The sequence below is a fragment of the Dryas octopetala genome, chromosome 2 (genome assembly GCF_963921425.1).
Source record: "Dryas octopetala chromosome 2, drDryOcto1.1, whole genome shotgun sequence".
Lineage (NCBI taxonomy): Eukaryota > Viridiplantae > Streptophyta > Magnoliopsida > Rosales > Rosaceae > Dryas > Dryas octopetala.
In genome coordinates, this window is record NC_141367.1 from 17,664,578 (window position 1) to 17,677,864 (window position 13,287).

The 13,287-nt window shown below is 33.7% G+C and overlaps 1 protein-coding gene and 1 pseudogene across 1 annotated transcript; both read right to left on the minus strand.

The window, feature by feature from the left end:
* Nucleotides 1-3,051: 3,051 nt before the first annotated feature.
* LOC147293607 (uncharacterized) lies at nt 3,052-4,672 on the minus strand (annotated as a pseudogene).
* Nucleotides 4,673-12,130: 7,458 nt separating this feature from the next.
* Nucleotides 12,131-13,041, minus strand: LOC147293608 (defensin-like protein 183). Its single transcript, XM_086231094.1, has 2 exons — nt 12,969-13,041; nt 12,131-12,459 (listed from the first exon to the last, which is right to left on the minus strand). The coding sequence occupies exons 1-2, from the start codon at nt 13,039-13,041 to the stop codon at nt 12,131-12,133; spliced, it is 402 nt and encodes a 133-aa protein (XP_086087220.1).
* Between the last annotated feature and the right edge of the window lie 246 nt (nt 13,042-13,287).

A 13,287-nucleotide genomic window follows, 5' to 3' on the forward strand; every position in this document is an offset into this window, starting at 1 on the left:
GAGTTGGTGGAGCCAAAATTCAATCGTCAAATGGTGTAAGATGCCAGGTCATAGGCTAAGTGTATCTTGAATAATATCCTAATATTCTGGAATGGCGAGTTACTTGGTACGACACCCAGGATAGATCCGATCCGAGCCATATCACTCACCGCGGACCGTTAACATCATAATGAAGTAAAGTCCTAAGTGATCGGGTTGGGCAAGTACCTCGCACAGTCAAATCGAACTAACCGTGCAAGTTGCCTTGCGATGCCGGTAGAATGGTCTAGATCGTGCTCAATTTGGTGATTGTTATCCTTAATTAACTAAAGGGAAATGTAGGGTACTAGTGCTGGTGGAAGCAGTGCCGTCATTGGTTAGGTCACGGGTCATGACGTAGATATGATGTGGTGATTGGGTCAGCCGTTGAAAAGTCAACATGCCACATGGGACCCTTGTCACGCCTCGTGTAAGCATGCGATTGGTCTAAATCCTCATGGTGGATTTATCCATAAAAATTATGGATGTCCATACTATAACCTTTACAACCAAATTATGAATAATATTCTTTATCAATCAAACTATTTTGCTATAAATATATATATAGGAGTGCTTTAAAACTGACTAGTTAGCAAGTTAATACGAAACTAACCATGCTTTTGAGACCACCACATAACTAATCTCATAATCTGAACCGTTCATTATTTAGGTTATACTTCAAAGATCATCATTACAAAAAATCAACTAAATCGGAAATCATTTAGTCATCTAATTGAGATCAAATAAATAGACGATCAGTGTTTTCGATAAAAGCATATAAATAGTTGTTGCTATAATCAAATGACTAAATGATTTCTGAATTTGGAGATTTTTTTACAGAGATGATCTTTGAAGTAGGGCCTAAAAAATAGACAGTTCAGATTTTGAGATTACATTGTGTGATGGGCCCAACATAGTGGTTAGCTTTGTATTAACTTACTAACTAGTTAATTTTATAACATTCTTGTATATATATATATTCACTTAATATTGGTGAACGTCATGTATAACTTCCTTTTTCTTCAATTATTTCATTTCTTACTACAAAAATTTATTATTCTACTACCATCACGTTTTGGTAAGAGGGAGGGAGCACAAGTTATACTTACCAATTTAATGGGGAGTAAAGGCTAGACACATAAAGCTTCCTAGAGACTGTCATTAAAGCTAGCTGCAGTTTTTTTCGAGGACAAAAACACGTATAAAGTAGTATTAAATGCTTGAGCAGAACTTTATTTATTTAGATTTTAACATACAGAGAGCTCTTTAGTGTCGAGGATTTCTCCGTCACTTCCTTTATTATTGTTTATTTTGTCTTCACTAGAGTAGTTTTTCTCAAAGTAGGTTTGGGATATACAAATGCTTTTGCTGTTGGGTACTCTAATGAAACTGTTACATTGAATACTTTGGTTTGGCACATCCTTTAAGGCATAAGTTAGATGGTAGAATAATAATGAGACACTTAGATCATGAGTCTCTTTCAATATTCTCATAATATTTAGCATGTCGGTTTTAAAACTTAAAGGATAAAATGATTTACAACAGTCGATCGACAAAGAAGATGCAACTATAGTATATTGCAATTACACTATAATCCCCACACCCACTATTGCAAGAGTCTAACACAATGCGCCAAGCATATAAAAGTTTTTCTCATTACTTGCGCCTATCAATCCCAAAATTTATGCCTAATTAATTAAAATCTTAGAGCATCTCAAGTAACACAAATTCTCAAGAAACACAAATTAATTAAAGAACGGATATGTGTATTTTTATGATATTTTGTCAATTTTTAGGCTACTTTTTTTCAGGGTTCAACATGTGAAGGTAAATAGTTATATATTTAAAGTATAGATTGATTGTTTAAAGTTATATTTTAGGTTTTAACTCTCGATACCGCCCAAAACTCGAGAGTTAAAACCTAACTTCTAACCAAGGAGCTAGAACTCAAAATCATGAGAGTTAAAACCAAGGAATGGGTCTTGAGTGATGATTTTTACCCTAAATAATTAAATTCTACCAAATTTAAGATCAAATGGTGAAAAAAAAAAACCATAAAATATATGCGTCCATCCTTTAGTTAAAAAACGGACGTCCTGCAGGAAAATTTCTGTCTTAAGTAATGCTCTATCTTTTAGCTAAGTTTTAGTCAAAATAGCTAAATATTATTTTAGCTAGCCACTTTTTAATATAGTTAGTCTTGAATATTTAGTCAAAATAGCTAAATATTAAGTGACTAGCTGCTCCAGCAATACTCTCTAATATAGTTAGTCTTGAATATTTAATTATTTTTTAAATTAAGATAAAGACTTAATATACTTGAAAGGATATAGAGAGCAACTTAAAATGTAGTTTTTTTATTTTTAGAAAAGAGAATAGAGAGCCTTTATCACTCCTCAAATATAGAGATCCAAAAAGTGGTTTACTAAAATGGAAAATCTTTTAGAGAGATTGCTGAAGCATACATTTTTTCAACATTTTCTCCAAATTAACTAAGAAGCCAAGATAGAGAGGATGTTGGAGATGCTCCCAGTCCTCATTGTTAATCTATTTATGCATGTGCACATTTTTATGTATGGCGAAGTAATTAAAAGAATAATGTGATTACATAGCTAACTTGATCATAGTGGAAGTCGGATAAACATTTCTTAACAGTTCAAATTGAAACTTAAATACCATAAAAGAAAAGAAGATAGATTAAAAGAGACATGTTTGCAGTGTTTCCTTGATCAACGACTAGAAAAATTGAGATCTTCATACATAATACGAACATATGCACAAGTAAACATATGTAACAATAGAAAGATTTATGCCTTCAGTGAGAAAATAAACTCAGTCAAAATCCAAGAGTAGTGCATGCATAGTCACCAATTGGGTCAAATCAAATAAATCCTTGTAAAGGATTATTATAACATAACATCAATTCTTTTTCTAGCTAGCTACCCTACTTTTTTTCTGTTTTTTTTTTTTTTTTTTTTTTTTTTTTCTATAATTAGTAGAACCATTGCAAACATATATAATTGTTCAGTTTAGTCATGTGGGTAGTTGTTGAGATTGATCGACATGATCCTCAATAATTTGTTGCATAATTCTTGCACCTATTTGTATATGGCTATGGCTATGACAATGATCTCTCAAGTCTAATCCATGGAATTTGCCTAAATTTGTACCGTCAAAGCCGTTCTCCAATTTATTGCTCTTTCGAACCACATTGAGATTCCCTACTTTTTTGCAGCTTCTTCTTTATGATGATGATTAGCTTTTACCATTTTCTCACAAGATGGGCACATAGTCATGAGCATTGTGGCCTTTGGGATTGTCTGAAAATTATTGCACAATGCAGGTGATGATTTTAGCTCCTGCAGCTCCTTCCTCAACCTTCGATTATCGTCACTCAGACTCTCGCAGCATTTCTTCAAGAATTCACAGTCCACTTCTGTTTGCTTCAACTTTGTCCTGCTATTCATACATAGATATCACTTAATTAATGTGTGTGTGACTCACTCTGTTTTTTTTTTTTTTTTTGTAAATAACCAATATAAATAGGTCTAGTAGAAAAGATCAATATGTGGTCAAATTCTCAGTCGAGAGCTTGTATCTCCTATCTTTAACTCATATTTCAATCATGACATGGGTCACATAGTTATCGTCTCACAAAATAATATATTTTTCTTTAATATGGATGAAAAAAGTTTGTTTACTAAATTTGTTCAGAAAAAATTTGTTTAATAGGCTTATGTAAGTGATTTCTTTATTATATTTTTTAAAGCCCAAAAAACAAATAAGCATATATCGGATGGTCACCTTGCTCTTCTGTTCTGAAACCAGACTTCAACCTGTCTTGGCTTCAGATTTAATTGCTCAGCAAGTGCCTCTTTCTGGGCCTGCATAAATTAGTCCAAATATTAATTAACAACCAAATCATAATAAATAAATAAATAAGAAATATATTGAAATATAATGTATATTTCACAAAGCAAGTCTTCACAATTTCACATGTATATCATCATTATTAGTCTATAAAATTGGGTTTATGAGGGAGAGAGTCTGACATCCGAATAAAACTATTATCTGATCAACTGATTATCTTGTGTATCATCTTTCTAATAAAGATAAAACTCACTTATATAAGGGACCTACATAGGTAAATTATATCTCTATTAGAGAGATGATACACAACATAGTCAGTTGAGATCGGTCGCAATAGCAATACTCTTATATAGACCCAACACTAACATTATATATATATATATATATATACACATACCGGATTAAGGGTGATATGGCGCTTGAAGCTGTCTTCTAGCAAGGTGGATTGCTCTTTTGTGAGCCTCAGTTTCTTTCTTGCACCATTTTTGTTGGTGTTCATCATGCTCATGTTATTGGTATGATCACTACTTTTCCTATCATTCGTGTATTCTTTGTTGTCTTCGTCGATTAATGTCTTCACACTCGATCCATTTTCCATGTGATCATTATCCAAGTTATTAGCAGCAACCTCCTCTTTTGGGCATAGCGCAAATGAGAGGTCTAAGCAAACCAAATTAGGCCTTTCCTTATTCTTCCTGATCTCTTGCCTTGGAGCATATAATTGATCACCCACACCAAGTCCAAGTTGGAGCCTTGTGTTGCATAGTTCTTCATCATCACCCATGTTTGAGAGAGAGAGAGAGAGAGAGAGAGAGAGAGAGAGATGAGTATAATTGTGTGAAATGGGAGAGATGGAGCTAAGAGGGATTTGATAGAGATTTTAAAAGGGGAGTTGAAAATTCAATCAGTTATTACTCATATTTGATTCTATAATTATGTGTAGGTAGTAATTACTAGTAATGAAAAGTAGGAAGTATAATATGAAAAAATAAAGGAATGCGTTAAAATGTTGACTCTCTTTTCGGAAACCAAAACCTACTTTTTAATGCCATATTATCTTTGACTTCACCAATTTCATGGATTAATGATTTTTCTTTGAGAAACTACATTTAGTTCAATCTCTACCGTACCCTTTTTATTTTTCCATAAAATTGACCTTCCCCATTACAACAAGTCAACAACAATCCTTAGTCTTATCTTGGTTCAAGTTCTTTCTCTTCAAACCCATGTCCAATGATGAAGAAGAAGGAAAAACTCATGTCCAATATATAATTTGCAGAAATATTACGTTTCCTACCAAATTTGTTAATAAATAAAATAAATTTTACATAATCGGTGGTTTTGATAGTCGGTCGGTTGCAGTAATCCAATATAACCTGATTTAAGCGTTATTTAATTTTTTTAGTATATAGTATAATATTAATCCAATATAATACAAATAAATATAGTTCAATCCAAATCATTACCACCCAACGGGGAACATGATTCTATCAAAAAAGTAGGGCAATTAATATTCTGGCCCCCACAATACAACTCCAGTCTGGTCACTGCTCTACGCATTAATATTAGTTTTTCAAATTAAGGATGAGCTCATGAGCCTAACTTTTAACATCATGAGTTAAGAGTTAAGACCTCTGTAATTATCATGTAACTATGTAACAGTTGCAAATAAATGATTCTGATGGTGATACTCTTTGGTAAATGGCAATATCATTATCATGATCATAAAGGCCATATAGTATAATATAGGTTTTTTTTGCACTAATATCACCCAGATTATAAGAGGTGTACACAAATGCCACCCATAAATTTTTTTTTTTGACCTTTTGCCACCCAATATTTTCTATAGGTGACAATCTACCACTACCGTTTATTTCTGTGAAAAATTCTATTAACTTCAAGGGTTTTTTAGTCAATTCATGTCATAGAGCATTTAAGAATTTTTTTTAAAAAATTTAGATACACCCTCCTAATTTGCTCACTTGACCCACTAATACTTATTTAATGAATATATCTAAAATATTAATGTTTAATTAAAAAACTAAAAAAATGAAAAATTAACAAATCCCCCACCCCACCCTCTCAGCTGTTGGCCCTACCACCGACGGCTCCTCTTTTCGGCTAACCACCCCACCCCAACTACCCAGCTGCCGGCATGTTAGCCCTAGCTCTCTCTCTCTCTCTCTCTCTCTCTCTCTCTCTCTCTCTCTCTCTCTCTCTCTCTCTCTCTCTCTCATCTGCCCAGATCTGAGCGACCTACCTGGAGGTCGGCGACTATGTCAAAGTATGAGCTTTGAGGTTGGCCGGCGACTGGGTAGAGATGGTAGCACCGGCAAAGAGAAGGAGAGGGGAAGAAAGGGAATGAGAGAAAGAGTGAGAAAGAGAGGGAGAAAAAAAAGAGAAAGAGAAAGAAAGAGAGGGATATGGAGAAAGAAAGAGGAGGATGACTGGCTGCTAGGTGGGCTTGCGCTAGAAAGAAGAGCCGCCAACGGTTATAGGTACGTGGGTGCGGTGTGATTTTTTTGGGTGGGTATATCTTTTTTTTATTATTTTTTTTGAGTTTTTAATTAGTTTTCTTATAATTAGATTTTAGAAATAGTTTCTAAAATAAATTTTACTTTTTTAATTGTACTCATGGACAAAATGAGAATTTGGAAAAAAAATTTCAAATTTAATAGAAAATGTAACAGTATGTGCAACATTGTCATCTATGTAAAAGTATAGGTGGTTAATTATAAACCTTTTTTTATAGGTGATATTTGTGCACACCCCCTATAGTCGGGCTTACATATGTTATCCCCTTCATGTTCCTTTGCTAATTATTTGACACGTGTCTTCCACTTCACACTACTTAACAGCAACTTAACCCCTGTTAACTCGATTCATAAAATAATTATCTCCTAATTTAAAAAAAAAAGAAACTAAAACTAAAACAAAAACAAAAAACATCGAATACTGCTCATGTACAACGACTTCTTCCTTGAAGCTCTTCTGATGGTCTTTTTGGTACTATTGTTTGTTGAGAATTAAATCAATCTCTTATCACTATTATTTTGTGCTCTCTGTCTAAAATAGCCCAGCCTATTTTTCGCTGTCCAAAACAACTCGAGTCTATTTTCTTCTCTTAAAAACAGCTCGAGGTTATTGCTCGTTGTAAAAATTGGCTTGAGCCCTTTTGTTGTCTTTTGAGTTTCTATTTTCTAGACTTTTCTATTTTAATAACAATTCTTATAAAAATATTTGGAATTAATTATTTTATTTTCCAAAAAATATAAAATATGTTATATATACTATAGAGCTCTTTTGTCAACCAATATATATAAGAAATGTCATATGTACTTTCACTAGGGTATTGCTAATATTAGATTTAAAAAATAAAAATAGTATGCTCACTTGTGAATTACGGAATTACCCCTCTTTTTATTATTTCCTACTTTTTTTGTTTTTGTTGTTTTTTTTGAAATGACAACCCAAGGCCCAAAGAACTAATCATGGGCAGGTTGAGGCCTGAAAACTTGGGCTATAACATTTAGAAGGGAGCTTCTACATGTACCCCAATCGCTTTCCCCACCCTCACCCTCACCCCCACCCTCACCCCATTACCCTCCCCTCCCACCCACCCTGTCGGAACCTTTCCATTTCATTTTCAAACAAGGAATCAAGGATATATATTTTATTATTATTATTATGATGTTTGTAATTATTAAAAATATTTCTACTTAACAGGAATAATGACATTGACACAATGCAGCTCCAGCCCCAAGCGCTGCGCAAATTCCAATACCATTAGGATATTTGGCTGCACAATTTTGATCACAACACCGTGGAAACTGAAAGTGCCCAAGCCTGCATTGCAGTTTCGTTTTGGTGGCGACGGAGGAGAACCGCACTCATAATAGCAGTGGCATATATGTCACAACCCCCGGCATGCGTTTTGCTCACACGACCCCTTCCCACCTGGATGTTTTGAGTTGCACACTGCGTTGCAATCCATGCCATGACACCAACCCTCCAATTCGTGGCATATTTCTGCCTTCACCAACAATACAATTCCTATAGTACTAATTAGGCACCAAATAGGGTAAACATGAGATGATAACGTACAATATAAGACATAATTAATTGGATTTGAATTCTCTCCTTATCTTGTTTCTATTTGTTTTAATTCTAATCATGTAATATAAATTCAAAGGTTTTTTAACTCTATTTATACCAAAAAAACTGCTACGAATTCATTTCATCATTTTCTTCATACTCTTAGGTAATAAATATATGGTTATAATTAAAAGTCAATTAGCAAAAACAACTAGAGGATCTGAATCCGACATAATTATGTATCTAGGACATGATAGGTTGGCACTAAACTAAATGTGAGAGTGATGTGCAGCCCATCATGTCTTAGTTTGGGTCAATTGGACAAATAAATGAACCAAATATTTTCGATGAAACCGTTTATTTATTTGATCAAAGTTAGATAGGTAAATGATTTCCGATTTGGTCGATTTTTTGCAAGAATGATCTATCAATGGAGATGTAAAAAATGAACAATTCGAATCGACACAAAATCACTCATGTGGGTCTCACAGGGGGATCCCTCATTTAGTATTAAATAAGGGATCCCTCACATTTATTTTTCTTTTCAATAGGTGCTCATAAAAATCGTTATAAACAATTTTGGGTATGATTGTTAGAGGTTAAGGCTTTTTTTTTGTTTTCAATTGTAAAAACAATTTTGGGCTTTTGAGAATGAGGTTTTAACTTAATGATAGGCTTTTTAAACATGTGAAGAGAACTATGTTATCTTTAATAATAAAGTGTAAAACGTGCAAAACAATGTTAAACTAGCTAGTCCATGTTTGTAAGATAAATTACTCCCACACTGGTGTTTATGGTTTAATGGTGGTTGTCTCCCAAATATGACAATATATTTCATTCTTATGGCATGTTTACTAATCCGGAATCATAATTCAATTTCTCCAAAATAAGGAGTTGGATTCCGATTCCTGTGTTTACTAATTATATGGAAATAAAAAGACAAGTGGAGCCTACATGATATCACGAATTCAATTCCTTATTTTGGAGGAATTGGATTCTTGGGTGAGATGTGGTATTCTGATTCCTTATTTTGGAAGAATTCAATTTTTTTTTTTTCTCATTATACTTTCACATTATTAACTAGTATATAAAATTATTTATTTACTACAAGGACATTTTAGTAATCAAATGTCCACATAATATAATTTCTACTCTGATTCTAGATAATTTAATAAACAGCTTCAATGAGAATCTATTGCTCCTCAAATTCCTTATCAATTCAATTTATCCTAATTTGATTAGGGATTAGTAAATATGGCATTATGATATAGTAATACGCCAAATCATATGAGTCACAAATTAAGAATATGTAGAACTTTCTTAAAGATATAGATTTAATAGAGCAGAAGATGGTTGAACACAAGCCACAATGAAAGAAATTGAAATTTACTAGCGAATGAACCGTGTTTATAGATGAAAATGTGACTGTTAAGAAAAGAATTGACTATTTGAAGGCGAAGACCGTGTTGTTTCAATTAGACAGTTAGAACACTTTACACTTCAAACAAAACTTTTTCTGGACCATCCCCATTTTCTAGCGGGCTGTACAGACGCAGGCAGAAGCCCAATACCAACCCATTTGTAACGTTCTATAGAGTCCATCAATGAAAACATAAAAAGTTTCAAACAAACTGAAGACATACACTTATGGCGAAAACTATTTGATTTAGTGAATGATACTTTTTGTCCGAGGAGGTTATGAGTTCAAAATTGCATAAATGACGGTTGATTAATAAAAAAAACACAATTAATATTCCTTAATTAGTTTGATTCACCAGTCATCATATTTATTATTATTATTATTATTATATCCTTGGAATTAATTATTCATCACATTTGAAATTAACAGGTATATTGGCATTGACACAATCGAGCTATAGCCCCAAGACTTGCACAAATGCCAATACCATTAGTATATTTGGCTGCACAGTTTCGATCACAACACTGTTGGCCGCAGTCTTGGCTGCAAGTGCCCAAGCCTGCATTGCAGTTTCGTTGTGGTGGCGGACACTCGTAATAGCAGTGGCATGTCACAACCCCCGGCGCGTTCTGCTCACACGCTCCCCTCCCACCAGGATGTTTTGAAGTGCACACTCCGTTGCAGTCCATAAAGTTACAAGAACCCTCCACTTCTACGCATATATCTGCCTTCACTAACACCACCCCCATTACTGCAACTGCAACATATGTCACCACTTATATAAGATCAATGTCTACGTAAACATGTCAAAAATACATGACATACAAATACGTTTTTAATTTTTGAAAGTTAACGGCGAGTTTCACTATTAGAGTGTACATAGATTTTTTATGACCAAATGTGTTTGCATGACATACAGACATATTATAGATTAACTCGATCAAATAAGAGATGCTAATGTACAACAAATATAGGATGGTTATACATGTATTTAAGGCATGATGTCGAGGTGACTCACTGACTCATGTTTCGGTTTGGGTCAATTGGGCTGAGGTATTTTGGTAGACTTTCATCTAAAATTCTAATTCAGTCCGAAATCTTATTAGGTGCAACAAAAATGAGGTTGGATAAAAGGGACAGAGATTGGGTTGTAAAACATTTTGCAACATCAAATGTAACCCGGATTTATTAGAAGTGAGGTATCAATTTCCCCCTAAATATCCTTTTCTTCTATGTTCGTCTACATTGTTGACCATGAAGTGGGTTGATCAATTTACCTGATGCAAAGACAAGGAGAAGAAGCTGAGCGCAGCATGTGAATGTTCTCGGGGATAGCTTGGTGTTCTTCATTCTTAAGACCAATAACTGTTTTTATTTGTTCTGTATTTCAGCTGAAATTCTGATGAAGACATGGCTTGGTATTAGGAATGTATTTATAGGGGAGGAAGAAAAAATAAATGAAAAAGTTTTTTTTATTTTTTTTTCTTTTCAGAAGGAAGGTGTAGTAAAACTGCTAGCTTATTCAGGCTGGAAGTGGAAATGTTACCTCAATTACACTTTGTATACCTTTTTGGATTTTGTACACCTTTTCTGGATTGCATACTGGGAAAAAATATTATGAGATCGAGGATGATTCTACATTAATTTCCTCTATTAAATGCTAATAATTTAGCAAGCTACTGCAAAATCCAGAAAGGAAAGAGAGATGCGAAAGGTTTTTTTTTTTTTTTGTTTAATGTCCAGCTTGTCCCTGATATTTCAGGAGCTTCGGACGAATCATAAAAATGATGCCCTTAACGTATTATATATATTTACATTTATTTTTCTTTTCAGTAGATACTCATAAAAATCATTACAAATAATTTTGGATATGATTATTAGAAGTTAAGACCTGAGCAGAACTTGAAGTGGGGTTTTTTTTTTTTTTGGGTATAATTGTTAGAGGTTAAGGCTTTTATTTTCGATCATAAAAACAATGTTGGGCTTTTGAGAATGAAATTTTAACTTAATTATAGGTTTTTCAACCGCGTGAAGAGAACTATGTTATCTTTAATAATAAAGTCTAGACGTGCAAAACAACATAAACTAACTAGTCTATGTTCATAAGATAAATTACGCCTACACTGGTTTTTATGGTTTAATGGTAGTTGTCTCCCAAATACAACGATTTCACTCTTATGGTATAGTAGTATCCCAAACTATACGAGTCAAATTAAGAATATGTAGAACTTTCTTAAAAATATAGATTTAATAGAGCAAAAGAGAGATGGTTGAACACAAGCCACAATGAACTGTGTTTATAGATGAAAATGTGACTGTTAAGAAAAGACATGACTATTTGCAGACCAAAAACTGTGTTGTTTTAATTAGAAAGAACAGTTCAAACAAAATTTTTTCTAGACCAAGCCCATTTTTTAGCGGGCTGTACAGACGCATGCAGAAGCCCAACACCAACCCATTTGTGACAGTTTAGAGAGTCGATTGATGAAAAAATAAAAAATTTCAAACACATGGAATACACTTTAATGCTATTAATAACTATTTAGTTAGTTTAGTGAATGACATTCAATCGTCTCCGATAAAATAAGTTCAAAACTGCATAAATGACGGTTGATTAATAAAAAAAACATAATTAATTCTCCTTAATTAGTTTAATTCATCCGTCAGCATATAAAATCTAGACAAGGAATTAAGAATATATTTATTATTCATGACATTAATTTGTAATTAACAGGTATATTGGCATTGACACAGTTGAGCTCCAGCTCCAAGACTGGCACAAATGCCAATACCATTAGTGTATTTGGCTGCACAGTTCCGATTACAACACTCTTGGCCGCAATCTTGGCTGCAAGTGCCCAACCCATTATTGCAGTTTCGTTTTGGTGGCGGACACTCGTAATAGCAGTGGCATGTCACATCCGGCCCACACGCTCCCCTCCCACCAGCATGTTTTGAAGTGCACACTCCGTTGCAGTCCACAGCGTTACAAGAACCCAACACTTCTTCGCATGTATCTGCCTTCACCAACACCACCCCCATTACTGCAACTGCAACTGCAACATATGTTACCACTTATATAACATCAATGTCTACATACACATGGCAAAAATACATGACATACAAATGATTATTTCATTTTTGAAAGTTAATACAGTGAATTTCACTATTAGAGTATAAATTTTCTACGATTAAATATGTTTGCATGACATACAGATATACAATAAGTTAACTTGATCAAATAAGAGATCGATGCTAATGTACAACATAGGACATGATTATATATGTATTTAAAGCATGATGTCCCGTGGTGACTGGTTTGGCTCAATTGGACTTGAGGTATTTTGTAGACTTTAATCTAAAATTTTAATTTAGTCCGAAATCTAATTAGGTGCAACAAAAATGAGGTTGGATTAAAGGGACCAAGATTGAGTTGTAAAACATGCATTTTGCAACATCAAATGTAACCCGGTTTATTAGAAGTGAGGTTTCAATATCCCCCTAAATATCCTTTTCTTCTATGTTCGTCTACATTGTTGACCATTAAGTGGGTTGATCAATTTACCTGATGCAAAAACGAGGAGAACAAGCTGAGTGCAACCGGTGATGGTTCTAGGGGAGAGCTTAGTGTTCTTCATTCTTAAGATCGACCAATATTTTTGATTTATTTGTTAATTTAGTATTTCAATTGGAACTGAAATTCTGACGGACACATGGCTTGGTATTGAGAATGTATTTATAGGGGAGGAAGAAAATAAAATAAGGAAGGTGTTTTATTATATTTTCTTTTCGAAGGAAAAAAATCTGGAAAATGTTACTCGATTCACTTGGTATACATTTTTGGATTTTGTACACCTAATCAGGATTGCATACTGAAAACCCAA

Excerpts from the sequence above, each read along its gene's own strand:
- LOC147293608 (XM_086231094.1), bottom strand. The coding sequence starts at position 13,041 with ATGAAGAACACTAAGCTCTCCCCTAGAACCATCACCGGTTGCACTCAG. Across the intron at positions 12,460-12,968 it reads TCTCCTCGTTTTTGCATCAG|TTGCAGTTGCAGTAATGGGG; the intron begins GTAAATTGATCA and ends CATATGTTGCAG.